Source organism: Cinclus cinclus, chromosome 1 (genome assembly GCF_963662255.1).
Source record: "Cinclus cinclus chromosome 1, bCinCin1.1, whole genome shotgun sequence".
Lineage (NCBI taxonomy): Eukaryota > Metazoa > Chordata > Aves > Passeriformes > Cinclidae > Cinclus > Cinclus cinclus.
In genome coordinates this window covers 143965526-143982344 of record NC_085046.1, presented here as the reverse complement: position 1 = coordinate 143982344, position 16819 = coordinate 143965526, and the positions used below count along the sequence as shown (strand labels likewise).

General features: G+C 40.2%; 1 protein-coding gene across 5 annotated transcripts in view; it reads right to left on the bottom strand.

The window, feature by feature from the left end:
* The window catches only part of PHF20L1 (PHD finger protein 20 like 1), a 55297-nt gene extending 39898 nt beyond the window's left edge, over positions 1 to 15399 (bottom strand). For 2 of the 5 annotated variants that reach the window (XM_062491814.1, XM_062491823.1), the window contains exons 1-5: positions 14313 to 15395; positions 6938 to 7109; positions 6706 to 6790; positions 5858 to 5946; positions 3305 to 3367 (exon numbers count right to left, since the gene is read on the bottom strand). In XM_062491814.1, coding sequence (XP_062347798.1) covers positions 3305 to 3367; positions 5858 to 5946; positions 6706 to 6790; positions 6938 to 7109; positions 14313 to 14395 — 492 coding nt within the window. In that variant the 5' untranslated portion in view covers positions 14396 to 15395. Of the gene's footprint in view, positions 1 to 3304; positions 3368 to 5857; positions 5947 to 6705; positions 6791 to 6937; positions 7110 to 14312 lie in introns of all 5 variants that reach the window. The other 3 variants (XM_062491796.1, XM_062491805.1, XM_062491831.1) reach the window with 3 other exon arrangements.
* Positions 15400 to 16819: the final 1420 nt, after the last annotated feature.

Genomic DNA, 16819 nt, shown 5'->3' with positions numbered 1-16819 from the left:
TTAGAAACCCAGGAGCTCCCAATCCCATAAGAGTGACATTTTTCTTACCCTTCTGGTCTGAAACACACAATTCCATAGTTGTTGACCTATTATGCAAAGCTACAATCACCTCAAAGCAGTGTCCAGCTGCATAGAATTCTTCCTGAACTGAATGTATAAAACTCCTGTCTCATTTGTTTCTAGAACAGACTCTTGTACTATTTTTGTATTACATATTACAGGTTTCACTCACTAACTTCAATAAAGAATTCTATAATATGACTGAATTTCACAATCTATATTTAAGGTAATGAAGTGTCATTTTGCATAATTGTTCATTTGCACCATACAGAAACATTCAAGGGTTGAACAATACACCCCAATCTAATCTACTTTTAGGGACACAGACTGAGTCAAGCCACCCTACAAGCCAATGAAGAGAACTTCCTAGGCTGAACCAAGCTCTTTCCACTAGTTTAGAGCGATGAGACTCCTGCCTTATGTCTCCTGAATGTCAGGCATCAATCTTAATGCAAAAATTATAACTTAGTCCTTTTGACTAAAGTATTTTTTAGAATTTTCTATAACATTCAGCTACAGAATTCTTCCATGGAGAAGTTATGTTAAATACAGAAGGCAACAGAAATGATCAACCAGTCAGAATTAAGCATCTGAGTGCTCTGAATCACAAGTACCACCATACACACCACAAATAAAAAAAAAAAAAAAAAAAAAAGAGAAATACTTTTGTCTAGTGACCCATGAGTACTTGACAAATGGTATGTTTTTCCCCCCAACTGCACACACACTATTTTATTCTGGAATATCTCGTTATGTCATTTGCACAAACTATCCAAAGTAAATTTGATTTTATAAATCTTGTTCCAATGCAACCTTTTCCCCACTCATTACATTAATAAGTCTTTCGAGTTCCTGTTCTGCTGAGGGTTTCTTTGCCTTCTTTGACATATGAGGAAATCATAACACAAATATGGTGTCAATTCTCCTTGCATTATGCTCTTCCTTTCCTCTAGTTCAATACTTTTAAATCACTACTTTACATGGGTTATGTGTCTTCTTTATACCAACTTAGTTACTTAGAAACAACAAGTTTTGATTCCTCTAAGAAAAAATGCTCCATGTCCACACTGTCAGTGCAAGATGCAGACAATCACACTAGCCAGCAGCAAAGTCTGGAAGCACTTTGGCAATGCTCACACAACAGGCAAATACTGAGACCACTGGTGACATGCCAGCACAAGCAATGGTGTCTAACTGCCAGATGCATAGTCAGTCAAAGCACACATACCTCTCTTCTGGCCAGCCAAAACGAGCACACCTATTAGCTCCATTCCATCCAGAGCCTTGCCCATCCAGCAGGACAAAAAAAGGATTGAGCTATTTGTGGTGGTGAGGAATTAGGAGACCTGAGAGTAGAAGGCTTACACTGTACCCTGGCCAAGGGATGAAGAGGATCTGTAACATGGCTGGAGATTAGATCTTGTGATAAAAGTGGGAAGGGAAAGTAGTGCAGTCCGCACCAAAACAGCTTCTAAAGAGCATCCTAATTTTCAGTCAGGCTAAGCACCCAAAAGCTTTCAGAAGACATGTTTCAAAGGACAATGCTGAACCAAGTATCCTGGTCTAAACACACCTGGTGCAACATGGAAAGGGCTTTTGTGGTTTTATTTGTATTTTATTTCACTGTTTGGATACTGTTTCTACAGTGTGTAGCTTACAGTAGCAGGAAACATAACAATGAAACAAACAAAGGTTGAACATTCAGAAGCCAGAGAAAAGACACATTCATTATGGATCTGATAGCTATACTTTTTTCCTAGATTAACATGTAAATTTAAACTCAGTGAAGAGAACCTCGAGCAGCTGGGATGGGTAAGATTATATCAAGAGATTCCTTCCAATTTAAAACAATTTCACGATTCTGAATTGTTCAAAAACTCTGTGTGCCCATTTTTGTTTTGGCTCTGGAGTAAACATAAAGGCACTAAAGTGACACAGTTAATGCCTGCTTTTTAACCCTGAATTCCTGTTGAGTGACTGCTCAGCAGCACAGCTCCTGACATGAGAATTACTTAGCATCTAAGATACTAAGGTGACTATGTTTCTTTTGTAGATCACAGGAATTCCTCCTTCAATAAGATATCTCTGTCTCTTTTTCAGAATTTTTACCAAAAAAATTAACAAAACAACTGAAGAATAATAGTGGGATCCTAAAGCACAACAAATGCTGAAATCTGCCTCAGGCTAGTAGTATGATTTCTATTGTATCCACCATAAAAGCAGGACACTAAATATCACAGATATCACAGAAACTAGCTACAAATTTTAACAGTAAGACAATTTCCCAGATCATACAAAGCCAAGGGCCCAAATATAAACACATGAGAAATTAATAGAGTAAGAGCAAATCTTTCTAAGAGAAGTTTTCCCCACTTTTCTTTCATTTCCTGACACTGTCTCTCTATTGGAAGTAGTTGTGTAAGTCTGAACCAGTTACTCTGTATCATCCAGCCTGATTTCCCACTTCCCTCAGTATCCCACTTCAGTGGGCTTCTCACTTACATATACAATTTTAAAAATATATAAAATAAAATACATCCAAAATGTGTATTTCCTTCTTTTTGTTTCTTACTAAAATTCAACTTTCAAGTAAGCGGAGAAAATTGACAGGAGAATAGTAATGGCCCACAGCAGTTAGAAAACAAAACATTAGTTTATGGCTACTGAGGAAAACTGTCATTATGCTAACCAGATTCACTAAATCAAAACACAGGAAATTGCACGATCAATAAATACATCAGCAGAAATTACCCAACAACCTTACACATCAATCGGCTAAGAAACTTGTATTTTAAAGTATTCCTTGTGTAACCATAATCCTGCAACAGTGGGAAGGCTAAACCAGAATGATTTCCAAAATGCAACCCTTCCATCAACAGCAGAATTCACACATACATTGCTCTCCCTTCACCTGCCTACAGCCACCACCTTTTTGCTTCTCCACAGTACTAAAGATTCAGCTGCTTTATCCTCTTCTGTCACACCGTAACTCCCACACGTTCATACATGCACATACATAAAACATTAATCTATTGACTGGCTGATTCCACATCGAGCCTGGATTCCTTACCCTCACCTTTCAAATCTACACAGTCTGCCCCACCTACATCTTGGCTCACATTGTCTCCTGTCACATCTTCTTTTTTTCCTCTGGCCCATTGGTAAATCCATGCTTTTTCCTCAGCTTCCTCTTCCTGTGTTCCAAGTCCCCTCCCTCTCCTTCAAATCCCTCCTCAAAACTCACTTCTTTTGGTTCGATTTCCGTCACTAATCTCAGCTCCGGCGCTATCTGCTCCCTCTCGCGCGCCTGATTACATCGAAGATAAAACAAAAAACATGAAACAGAAAAAGTAAGTTATCCAAATACTTCATATGTGCTCTCACAAGGGCAGTCTCAATATCCCTTCTCTCCCTCTCTGTACTACGTTAGTCACAGATCTGCGTGATTTCGATTAATTTGTGCTTATCTGAACCACAGCTCAGTCTCAAGACTCAATGCACAGAAATACACAAATATTTTTTCACTCTTAAAAATTTTGCCTTTCCACCCCCATAACTGAGTCTTATTAAAATACACTTCTGCTGCAACTCAGAAATAGTTTGAGTGCTATAGCATTTACAGTCTGTTCCTTCGAGTCACACTAAGCTCAAATCAAATTATTAACTAATCTCTATCTCTCTCCAAGTAATTAAAATTCTGCATGCTTAGCACACACCTTCCACAAAGATCTTAAAATTTATTACATTCATTGAGGTACTAGAACTTGAAGTATCTTAAGCTTACACTGATCTCTGTAAGTGTATTTTTAGTTTGGAAACACACAAAATACAAGTTATAAGTTTAAATGAAGCATGAAGTGGTGCATCTGACAACTCAATTTATCAAATCTGTTTACAGTTTTGGCATTTTTGTAAGCTTTACATAAATTTTAGTAAGTACTTTCTTATAAAATAGATAATGCAAAATAACAAAAATATCCACAGGAGTTTGAGGCTTAAACAAAGCTCAGTTTCAGATAACTGATCTTCGACCAAATCTTAGTTCATGTTTTTATTCTGAAATAATACAAAAACACTTAGAAAAACAAACATTTTTCCATTGCATTATATGCAAAAGAAGTTGCAAGAAAAGTTATATCTCTGCCTTTGAATGCGACAGACTTTCATGCTTATTTCTACTTTTGCAGGATTAAATGCTACAACTATTATCAATCAGCATTACAGAAAGCACAGTTGGAGGTGTTCTTGCATCCAGACAACTTAAAAATTCTAAATACATCTCAAAAAGTGCCCCTAATTCCTTCTCAAGGTTTCATTGAAGCAGCCTACATTCAACACCCAAGATGCATAAGTGGCACCATAACTCTCAACTACTGACAAAAATTAGAAATAACAGATGAGCTGGACTGCCACCAAACAAGTCTGGACAACATAATGGCTGTGAAGTAATGGATTTACTATTTTTTTTAAAGCTGAAATTGCCTGTGGCCTAAGAGTAGTAATTCAAGATTAGACACAACATTGCTCCCTAGAAAAAGCACAGGACATAATCAGGGGGCTTTTTCCACTGTCACAAAAGGCTTATTTCTTTTCATTCACAATCACATTACCCAAGTTTTGCTTTTTATGAAGTAAAAAGAAACACTCAAGCTTCCTAACTTACTGTCATACTGACAGTATTCCCTGAAAAACTACACACTGGTTCAATGGAGTTACTGTAAGACGGCAGCAAGAAGCTCCTTCAGGAAACGTTTTTTAAATAGTGCAATGGTGCCTGCACTAAGTTCCAGTGTCCCTTGTGTAGAGGATCAACCCTACCCTACAGCTACCTTTACCCTGACAGCCAGGATGTGGAGATGCTTTCAAGCAAATTCAATTATCCATCTGCCCTGGTCACAATATGGACAGTTACAAGGGTAATTATGAAATATTTGAAGTCTGCAAAGTTAGGAGTATTCTGAAGAAAATTAAGTATGAATAAAGCCCAATTTTCATAGATTTTGTCTAAAATAGTTTCAGTGGAGTAATTTCTCATTAAATATGAGAACACAGTTACCATGCAAGATAATGCAATGGCATCTGCACTGAAAGCATTTACAAGTTTTCAGTGATGCTTCCCTTTCACAAGTAAAGACAGGCCTAGTGACTAAATCATGTCCTCTACTTCATAGTCTCCCTCAACTTCTATTAAGCATCTCTTCTTTAACAGCAACTAGATGTTATAAGAGGCAAGAAATACTTATCTGTCTGATTGCCCAAAAGGTCTGCTGATATAGGGAGAAAAAACCCCAAAGTCATGTTTGTAAGAACTTGTGGGTAAAAAGCTCTCGTAACAGCAAACAAAATGCATGGGCAGAGGGTGGGGAATATATAAAATTAAAAAAAAAAAAGTCAGCAGCACAGACTGCTGACAAGCTAAAGCTTTTATCCTGAAAGGACACCAGAGGGAAAAGTCAATGGATGCCCCTGGTTTTGTAAACTCTGCAAGACAAAGCTTTGTGAACAGATTAGTTGGCAATGGAGTGTCCAATAGCCAGACATTTCAAGTGAGGCAAAGCCACCTGAGCAGCACACTCTGAGGGATCATCCATAAACTGGTGAAGCAAGGCAGTGCAGGGCCTAGACTAAAGTCTAATCAAAATCTAGTTATGCTACTGACACTTCTACTGTCTCAAGATATTGAAAAACAAATTAAAAAAAAAACAAACAAAAAAACCAAAACAAAACAAAAAAAAAACCACTCTGGAAACCAAAACAACTACACAAAACCTAACGCAAGTGCTTTAAGTATTCTTACCTGCCCTTTTGCATCCTCTGGCATAGATTTGATATGCATCCTTTTAAGACATCGAATGACACCATCATAGAATTGCACTGTGAATGTTCCTAGAAATGATTGATGGAATCACTATGAGTAGTTAAGAAACAAACACACCTTGTTACTATGAAAGCTTTGTTTTGCATGTTACTTTGTATGACAAGAGTAATCAGGTGTTACTAATAGTCATGATCAGGAGAGGAACAAAAAACCATAAATGAGGGCCCCAATGAAACCCTGCTTTAATACTGTTACTCTTTGTTCACCTGCTCATTTCAAGGATGTTTAAGCTATTGAGTCACTTCTGCTCATAATTAACTGAAATAGTTATGTAATATCTAAGATGCCACACTAGGAAAACAGTTCAATTTACATCCAAATCCTCATTTGCTCTAAACTACCGTTAAACTGTCAACTTCTTACGTTTATTAGGAATATCACCATTGTGAAGTATTTCATCTGTGTTCCTTTATTTCCCCATTTCCATTATTTTTCTTCAATAAAGAGAACTAAAACAATTATGAAAATTTAAATGTAACATTAGCTCAAATCAAAATGGCCCTAAGACTATGCACAGGAGCTTCTGACTACCGAAACAACAGTAAAAACATTTTAAAAAGCATTTTGTCTTCCAGGAGAAATTTCAGTTTTCAAATTTGATACAGATAAAAGACAACCATTTTACCAAATTTGAGATACAAAAACATTTTCATTTATTGACAGGGTGAAAAGGAAAACTTTATAGCCATATCACTTTTTTAAGCAGACTAAATCTACAGCACAACATTTTCAAGCAGACCTTACTAATGGACCATTGCAATACATACCCTCTTTATTAATTGCTTCAATCTTTGCAGGGTAATATCGACAGTCTGTCCAACGAGCCAGGACTTCTTCTCCAGGTTTAAAATCCTATTTTAAATAAATTTAGTAATTAATAATTACATAATTTAGATTTTTTTTCCTAAAAATTAAGTATTATGTGCTAGAGAGATTTAATGTAGGAAAACAAGTAGAGCAGTTTACAAAAGTCTAAGACAAAATAAACGTGCCACTTACAATAAATTCTTCATCATCCTTCAGCCCCTCTTTCCTTAATGCTGGTCGCTCCAAAGGTCGCAACCTGTTGCTGTCCCAGTAAATCCACTCATCGTAGCGATGGCTCCAGCGTTCAAAATGCACCAACATCTTCCCCTCCTCATAATCTATCTTCTCAATTCGAGATGGATACCTGGAGTGTTAAACACAGACTGCTAAGTCTCAAAGGTTTGTTTCTTGGTTTAGACACAATAGTGCCTACATGACCTTCCAGAAAGTTGTATTTACACTTTGAACTGAAAACTCTCCGAGTCTTAAAAAGGCTAAGTAACTGAATTGATTAGATAACATTTAGTTCAAGAATCTATACACAACAGTGAAAATTGGAATCCGGCAGAATTCAGCTTCTTCTGCCCTCCACAGAAGTACTGAAACAGATTCAAAAGTGCATAGAATCTCCTAAAAAAAAAAAAAGTTAATTACATCACTAATTACATCACTTTGCCAGCATTTTTATTAGGGCTATTCTAAAGTTAACAACATGTGTATGGAAAAGAAAGACCACAGGAAAAGGACAGCCTCCTTTAACTTTCACAACCTGTTTTTCAAACCAAGTACTACTGTGGACCAACAATAGAAGAGTAGAGCTTGAGCGACTAATTTCCAATCCTACTGCAAATGTTTTAGCTAGAAAAGCAACTGACATATGTAGGGAACCTGCCAGCATCATCAATTTTGAATATAATCTCTGAATACTGATTGTGCTCTTAAAGGAGTCTCTAACACTGTATTCTGAGTAAAATATAAGTTGTCAGGAAGTACAGGTTTCCTTATTTCTTAGTAACTGGACCTGCACATTAAAACAAAATATGTCAATCTCAAATTGCTCCTTCTTTTCTCCTATCCTGTTTCTTCAACTGCAGTGATGCATACAGCTTCCCAACATTTAAATATCTCAGGAGCTGCTAATTAAGAAAATCCCTGATTTTCTAGGTTACTACTGCAGCCACATTTCACCATCACATCAGAATTCAGAGGCAGTCCAAGCTCGTTGCATTTCTCTCACCCATATATTTCAGAAATGCTAAATATTTTTATACCCATTCTTTAAGACTCCAGTTTTTTCCTCACTGAACTTCGAAAAAAACCCCATAAAGTTTTAGTCTAAAACTGAAGACTCTCATTTGCCACTCCACTAACAAAATCTTTTTCAAGACATTTTTTCAAGTCTTTCAAAGACAAAAGATCAGCCTCTCTTCCCCCTCTAAAGGAGACTGATAACAATCTAACAAGAATGGTGAAGTTGATAATCTACTTCATTAAAACAGGAAGTAAAACTCATGGGTCAAACCTATATCCCAGAAACAACATTCTGGTTTAACTTTGAACAAGGCTTCAAGAAAATAAGTCAGCCGTGAGATGGCTTTCCAAAGCCCTGCCTCTGATTATACTTTCTTTTTAAGTCCATATGCTGCTACATTTAGAAACTTTATTATGAAATTTCTAACTTTTTTCATCTTTCAGAGTGTTCCAGTTTCAGACTTGGAACCTGACACTAAGCCTCAGAATAAGCAGGAAGAGGAACAAAGCAGCAGAAAAAGTAAAGTTACTGTTACTACAGCAAGTGTGTGAGAAACAGTGTAACTTAGAGGGGTTCTAAGTAGAAGGATGGCACAGAAGTTATTTAAGAGAGGGAAAGAAGGAAAAACATCGAAAAGCAACAGGAGAGAAAGTTCATTTTGCATCCGTCAGAAATGAGAGCTTGGGCTGCAGCAGCGAAATGAAAGCCAAGAACAGTGATGCCCTTTCCCAGAACAGTTAGAAATTTTAGGTTTATTGCAAGCCAGACACCAGTGATGTAAAACTATGGTTGTTTTACAAAATTCAGGGCCAACCACCTGGAAGAAAATTCTCCTTTTTCTACACATCTCCAATGCAAACACTCTGTTCCCACTATGGCGCATCCCTATAGCAGTTCCCTTGTTATGGCCAGGAGCTTTCTCTGGTCAGCAGCAGCAAAGACACCATTCCAAGCACTGTGTGAGAAGACAACAGAAGGGATAAACTGGGAAAATATAGCACTGTCCTGGAAAGGTGAAACCACATAAGAGGGGAAAGTAAAATGCAGAGCACAGTTTAGAGTCAAATATTTTTAAATTAAGATAATTATAAAGATGATTTAGCAAGCCAAGAATCAAGAGAAAAGGTTAGCATCAGTTAATAAAAGATGTGCAAAATATTAATTCTCATCAGAGATCACTTCAGATAAGACATGAAGCTCAAGGTATTTATAGGCTAATTTCTCTTCGTTAAATACAATTTCTCCTATCAAAGTCTTTCTAAAAGTCCATGATATGTCCTTGGAGACGGAACCACCCAAGCCATATGCGCTTGATTATTAGGCAACCCAAATACAACTTTGTATTTAGCAATAAACTATTATCCTCAATATCCACTAAATTTAGGTACACATTGTGCCACAACTATGTACAAACAGTAATATTTCACAATATTGATCCCACAGTGGAAAAGAGCAGAACGTAAGTATTGCAGAACTTACTCTTGCCAATTATCCCCTGAACAGAAAGATATTTCTGGTGATTTTGTATTCTTACTGAAAAGAATCAATGTCATTAATTAAAAAGATTAATATGAAGATGATTACATCTCATGCACTTCAGAATTCTTATGTCAAAGTTCCTTTCATCACAAAGTTACAAACAAGCATTTGAAGAAATAGTGCAAAGAGGGATACAAATACAATTCTTTACAGTACCGAAGAATAACAGTATCTAAGGCAAAAACAACTTTCCAGTCAGGTTAATTACCCCAGCAAGTAAACCACACTATGCCATCACAATGAAACTGATATACAACCAAATTTGACAACACTTCATCAGCACAAACCAGAAAAACAGACTTTAAAATCTGAGGGAAAAAGTCTTTACTTAAAAAAAAAAAAAACAGAGAGAGACTCAAACAGACCAGCACATTGACATTCAATAATCAAGTAGTTTTTTTCAATGGGAAGAAAAAACATTGTGCAAATTTAAATGTACTTTTTCAAAAAGATGCTGGAAAGAGTATGTAGTATAGTAATCGCAAATAACGTTTCATCCAAATTTCAGGGGTTTTGTTCTTGTTTTTCAAAGAGAGAACAAGAGAACTGCTGTTAGTTGAATTTATCTGCCCAGTTTACACATTGTAGGCCCTCCATTCTCAGGTTCCACTCTTGGCAATTCCAACCCCTCAGAATTATGCTATATTTTTGGAAAGCCTCAGAATCTGATATGGCTTAAAAACTTATACTATGAAGTCCTGGTCAGGCAACAACGGTGTTCTAACAATTATACAATAAAAAAATAATTTAAAATTTACCATTTCATTTCTTGACAGTGTAAAAAAACCCCCAAACCACTGAATATTTTTTCCAATGCACTCAACACACATCATTAACAGCCAAAGAGACAGCACTTCTTTTCTTACACCATCTTTTTAACCCTTCGAAAGTGACCAAAAGGTGGTGAATTGCCCTATGAAATGGGACAATAGTCATTTCAAACTGTAAAAAATAATACAAAAACATTAGTAAATTTGCCCAAGTTTGCACCTACAAAGCCTACACACACACACACACACACACACACACACACACACACACACACACATACTTCTTGCCTTTGCAACACTGGTTTAAAAGTGTTTCCTTCTACCTCACAGAGGATATAAAACCAAATACCCTCCACACCGACTTCTCACAAATAGTGTTCCAGTGTCTGCAAAATCTGCAAACACCTATTTCTAGGTCCCCACACTTATAATACATATATTGTATTAAACATAAACAGTCTTCACCTCCCTTTCAAACACCTGTCAGGTAACCCAGCTGACTGAAATCCAAAGCAAGGACTGTACCAAATAATATTTCTCAAAGTCTTTCAGGGAAAAGACTTCCTCCATACTGAGAGAGCGGAGGAGGGGGGGGGAAATCCATCCAGATAATCAAATATACCAAGAGGAAGTACTGTTGTTCTGACAACTAACTTATTTTAGAGGCCTGTTTCCATTCCAGAAACAAGGGCCGTCTATCTGTACTTCATTACCTAACTTCAGAGTTTAGATCAAGCAAACTAATAAAGACTGTGGTCTCAGAAAAACCAACAGGGTTTTTTCAAATCAGTATCTGTTGCTTACAGGACAATCAGTGGAAAGCTAGAGCCAAAAAAAAAAAAAAACCACCAAAAAAGCAAAACACAAAAGCAATTAAAAAGGAAGAGATGAATCTTTAAATGCATCAATTTTGCAGGAAGTGTCCTACTCGTGGGAGCTGACAGCTCAAGAACTGTCATACACACAGACACGCATTTGCAGGTACATGCAGCTCTACTGCTTTTTCATTTGCTGTTTCAGCAAGAGGCAGAACAGGGTGTATGCACATGTATCAGTTTTTGTATGAGATCACAGGGGAATTCAAACTGAAAGCAACCTCAGAAAGTCTCTAGTCCAACCTCCCACTCAAAGCAGGGTCAGCTATGGCAAGAGGCCAGGTTTCCCAATGTTTTATCCATCCCAGTCTTGAAAAGCTCCCATGCTGGAGACTCAACAAACTCTTCAGCCAACCTAATCCACTGCTTGACTGTCTCAAGAGGAAAAAGATTCTCCTTGAGCATAGTCTGAATCTCTCATTTCAGTCTGTGCCTATTGTCCTCTAACTACCTGTAGGGTTTGGCTGTCTTGTTGATGACAGCCCTGTAGGTCTTGGAAGGCTGACAATGGGATTTCTGAAGCCTTCTCCAAGCTAAATAAATAATTTCCTCACTCTCTCTCATAGGACATACACTCCAGCCCCGATCATCTGACATACTTAATAATTTTCTATTTTATAATTTTCAATCCCATCTCATTTATTATCTGCTGACAGATTATCATATCAGTTTTGATTAGAGCTGCAGTTCACAATTTGTTTTAGAGAATTTAAATGGAACAAGGGGTACAAATTCTTTATGCAAGATGATCCCTTGCAGTTAACTCCACAATAAAGCAAAAATAAACATGCTCATTGACAGCCTGTCTTTGCTGACCAGTTTGACCAGGCTTTCTCCTACTCTGTCATGGTACTTCTACTTTGTCACATGACAAATTATACCAGAGACCCAAACACCATCTGCAAAAACTTCATTTAAAACTACAGAGCTTTAAAGCAATAAGTATTCAAGGTACACTGATGATGTCTCAAAAGTTTTCACAATATAAATTAAATACCAGATGCCATTAGTTCAATTTCAGCAACTATTACACAGTTGAAAATTTAAAAACCTGCAAAAGTACCTCAGAAAACAAAAACATACTTTATTATATTTTTCTTACATCTTCTAGAAGCTATTCTTGATTAACATTTTAACTAGTCATGATCATTAGATGACAGCAAGCTTTCAAAAAAATTGAGACAAAAAATTAAAATCCTTTTAAAGGCTATTTTTCAGCAAGTGTTCTCAATTTGTCACTTGCAGAAAGACTGAGCTAAGCAATACCAATGCTCTTCAATTTGTTTTTTGTTAAAAAATAATGAAGAGATTTCATGTAAGTTCAGCAAGTTTATTTCCTTTGAAGTATGTATTTCTGCATGTAAATGAGCAGAATGCATACAGATTATATATAGAAAGAATTTTAAAAACATCCACCCCCTTATGCAACAGAAAGCCAACTAAAAAAAATCCCAGACTATCACTGCAACCCTTGACACCCTAATAACAGCACAACAGTAGATTTTCTGTCACGAGGTATTTGGTTTTGTATTATTAGTTCATTTTGTAATAGTAGTTCATTTGAAATACAGTCCTGTTTTCATTGATGCTGCAACTGCTAAATTTTGGTATTAACTTTCTTCTGTATATGGCACCACAAAGGTTCACAGGCATTTAAACTTGACCTGGGTCTACCTGGTGGTACAGATGATAAATCAGTTCCTGGAAAGTTCAGGATAAATTCTATTCTTCCTGAGAACACCCAGCAACTCAGATGCAGATCTTGTGACGTGGCCCTGCCTGACAACCCAAACCTAGACAAGAACTCCAGCACTGACCAGTAACCCTTCCCTGTGAAAAGGTTGGGTAGGTCTGACAAAAACTATACACTGGATATTCAGTAATATCTTTTTGATACAATTAAGCCATTTTTACATATTAGTTTTTGTTACCTAATTACATTAGCCAACTACCTCTAGTCACAGAAGAGACTATGAGAAGTTTTATCGCTCTATTTTGGATGTTTTCCTTATCCTGCCATTCAGTTACAGAAATCAGTTTGCTGAAAACCCAGTCTACAGCAACAGGAAAGAACAAGAACAGTTCTATAAACCAAGTCCTTTAGAGTCCATTTATTAAGACAAACACTCTTCCTATAATTAAAATCAAAGTTCTACAAATAACAAGTTTGACCCAAGTCTTTATACAGAGCACATAGGTCAATAATACACTTTTTAGACGTCTCTCACATCACTTGGCATTAACACGATCAGATATTTACAGAAACATGTTGAGCTCTCCAGGAATGCAACAGAAACACAGGTACACACCTCTACATTTCCTAGCCCTAATAAATCAGAGAGCAGCTAAGAAAAAACTTTTAGGTAGAAGCATCAACTACTTCTGTCACCTACTTTGACAAAACCAGGGATTTTTCAAACTCAACTAGCATGGCCAGCACACATCAACAAATTAGTCTATCTGCCTTAATAAAATTTTTACTAACAATCTATTTCCTCAGAACAGCTCCTTTCACAACACACATGCTGTGCACCATAGTCCTTGTGCCCACAATTTCTATTTTATAGTCTTTGAATTCACAATAGGCCTGGGTGGTTACAGCATCTCAGTTTTAAGCACTTAATTCCTCCAGCTGTTTAACAAAAACACAACTGTACCTGCCTCCAGTATGAACTCCAATTCAGGATGTGGTGGTTTTTTGTTTTTTTTAAGTCAGACTTGTGAACCTGTGAAGTGTGACAACTGAATACATAGCAAATCCCCTTGCATGCCTTCAAATGAAAACAAAAGAAGTCTTTGATCATGAAGTCTGCCTCACTGAAACACTGATCACCTCGGCCATGACACTGAATTCCACACTACTCCAGAAAAGCTCTTTGCTTAGTACAGCTCCACAAGTCACTAAGAGCAAAAAAAAACACAAACGCATGGGAAAGTTTAGCTGGATTTCTGAAGAGACAGTATGTTCCTAAAAGCTAAAAGTTTGAACAGACTTAAGGGGAAATTCATAAAGTTCACGTGTGGAAACTATCAATTAATAGGTGCACTGAATTTTATAATCAGTTATCAAAATACACAATCTACACCAAATATTTGTGATCTCAGCAAACACTACACAGTGTCTTCCATACCATTTTTGTAAATAGTCCAGTGCCTCCAAACGAGCACCAATCTCAAATGTGATTCCAGGACGATTTGGAGGCTTTTTACTCATCTTGATATTGTCTTTTTCACCACCTTTGAAGGAAGGAAAAAAGTTGCATTAAAACAAGTTATGTTGTTTAAAATGTGTCATTGACAGCAAAGGTACTCCAGAGGGTGAAAAGATGCAAAATTTTGATCCTGACTTTGTATTAGCTACTTAGCTTACAGAAATACAGTCAGGACCTCCCCCCAAAAAAAAAGAAAAAAAAATCAAAAAAATAATCATGCATACTTTTATTCAAATTTCTTTCCCTTTGAAAATAATCTATTACCAACCTTAAGTCAAAAATAATAAGAAAAAAAGCATAATGCTCATCCCTGGAACTGTACTAGACTGCAATTCCTTCACATCATTTTTAAGCAAAATTTTAATTTACCTACAGTCAGCATGTGTGCTGTCCTCGGGTGTAGAAAAGGCAAACCAAGTAAAACTTACCTTACCAAGACAGATAAAAATGGCCTAAAGGACAAGTAAGATGAAATTAGCGCAAACAAAAAATAAACAGAAACCCTTCCTGTGACCTTCTAGGCACTCTGCAGTCGCACTCACAGCACTGAGTTTCAGTCACAACTGCCTTCTAGTTTTCTTTTGTAGCTCAGTCACTATCTAAAAAAAAAAAAAAAAAAAGAAAAAAAACAAACAAACAAAAGAAAAAAACCTCTCTGTGCAACTACTGCCGCTATCACAGTGACTTTCTGCGGTGCCCACTTGCCGAGCGGGAGTGCCGGGAGCGGGGTGGGAGCCTCCGCGCCCCGCACTGCGGGGGGAGCGACACCCGGCACCCGTTCCGCAGCGGGGCTGCCCTGGAAGCGCCGGGAGCGCGGCGACACAAAGGGCGCAGCCCAGCCGGGCCGGGAGCGGGAGGGCCGCGGCCCGGCGGGCGCTCGGCACACCCGGGGGAGGCCCCGCCGGACCCCCGGCCGCGGGCGGGGCCCGGCGCGAGCAGAGCCGGGGGCGCCGCCCCGCCAGGCCCGGCCCGGCGCGGCCGCCGTGCGGAGAGCGCCGGAGCCCCCGCCGCCCGCGCTCCCTCCGCGTTCCCTCCTCGCCGCCCCCGCGGCTCCCCCCGCGCTGCCGGCCCTTACCGCCCGCTCGGCTCGCACGGGGCCCGGCGCGGCTGCCGCGGGCGCTCCGGCACGGCCGCCCCTCACCGCCCCATCCTGCCCGCGCCCCGCGCGCGTCACCGCCGCGCGACGCGCCCCGCCCCCGGCACGTGACTGCGCAGGGGCGGCGGGCGAGCCAGACAAAGAGCGGCGGTCCCGGGATGGGGACAGGGACAGCGGGACGGGGACAGTGGGATGGGGACACGGACAGCGTGGTGGGGACAGGGGGATGGGGACAGCGGGATGGGGACACGGACAGCGGGATGGGAACAGGGACAGCGGGATGGGGACACGGACAGCGTGGTGGGGACAGGAGGACGGGGACAGCGGGATAGGGACACGGACAGCGGGATGGGGACAGGGACAGCAGGACACGGACAGCGTGGTGGGGACAGGGGGACGGGGACAGCGGGATGGGGACACGGAAAGCAGGATGGGGACAGGGACGGCGGGATGGCGGCAGGGACAGCGGGGTGGGGACAGGGGGACGGGGACAGCGGGATGGGGACACGGACAGCGGGATGGGGACATGGACAGTGGGATGGGGACACGGAAAGCAGGATGGGGACAGGGACGGTGGGATGGCGGCAGGGACAGCGGGGTGGGGACAGGGGGACGGGGACAGCGGGATGGGGACACGGACAGCGGGATGGGGACAGGAGGACGGGGACAGCGGGATGGGGACAGGGATAGCAGGACAGGGACAGTGGGATAGGGACACGGACAGTGGGACAACGGTGTGGGGACACGGACAGCGGGATGGGGACAGGGACCATGGGACACGGACAGCGGGATGGGGACAAGAACAGTGGGACAGGGACAGTGGGACACGGACACCGCAGGATGGGTACACGGACAGCAGGATGGGGACAGGGGGACACGGTGATGGGGACAGGGACAGTGGTATGGGAACACGGACTGCAGGATGGGGACACGGAGAAGGGGATGGGTACACGGGCAGCAGGATGGGGATATGGGCAGCGGGGCAGGGGGCACCACGTCACCTGCCACAGAAATGGGGGAGAGCAGAGCTGGGAGTCCAGCGGGGGGATAGGAAGGTGTTTAATTAAGGTACTGGAGCATTTCTCGTATTGGGAAAGGCTGAGGGAGCTGGGGCTGTTCAGCCCCAGAAGAGACAGCTGAGAGGTGCCTCATCCAGGAGTACCTGAAGGGAAGTGTCAGGAGGATGGATCAGGCTCTGCTCCCTGGTGCCAAGTAATAGGACAAGAGGGAATGGGCAGAAACTGATGTGAAGAAAGTTTCAGCTGAATAGGAAGAACTTTAGTGAGCAGTGACCCACGTGCTGAAACATTGCCTACAGAGGGTGTAGAGC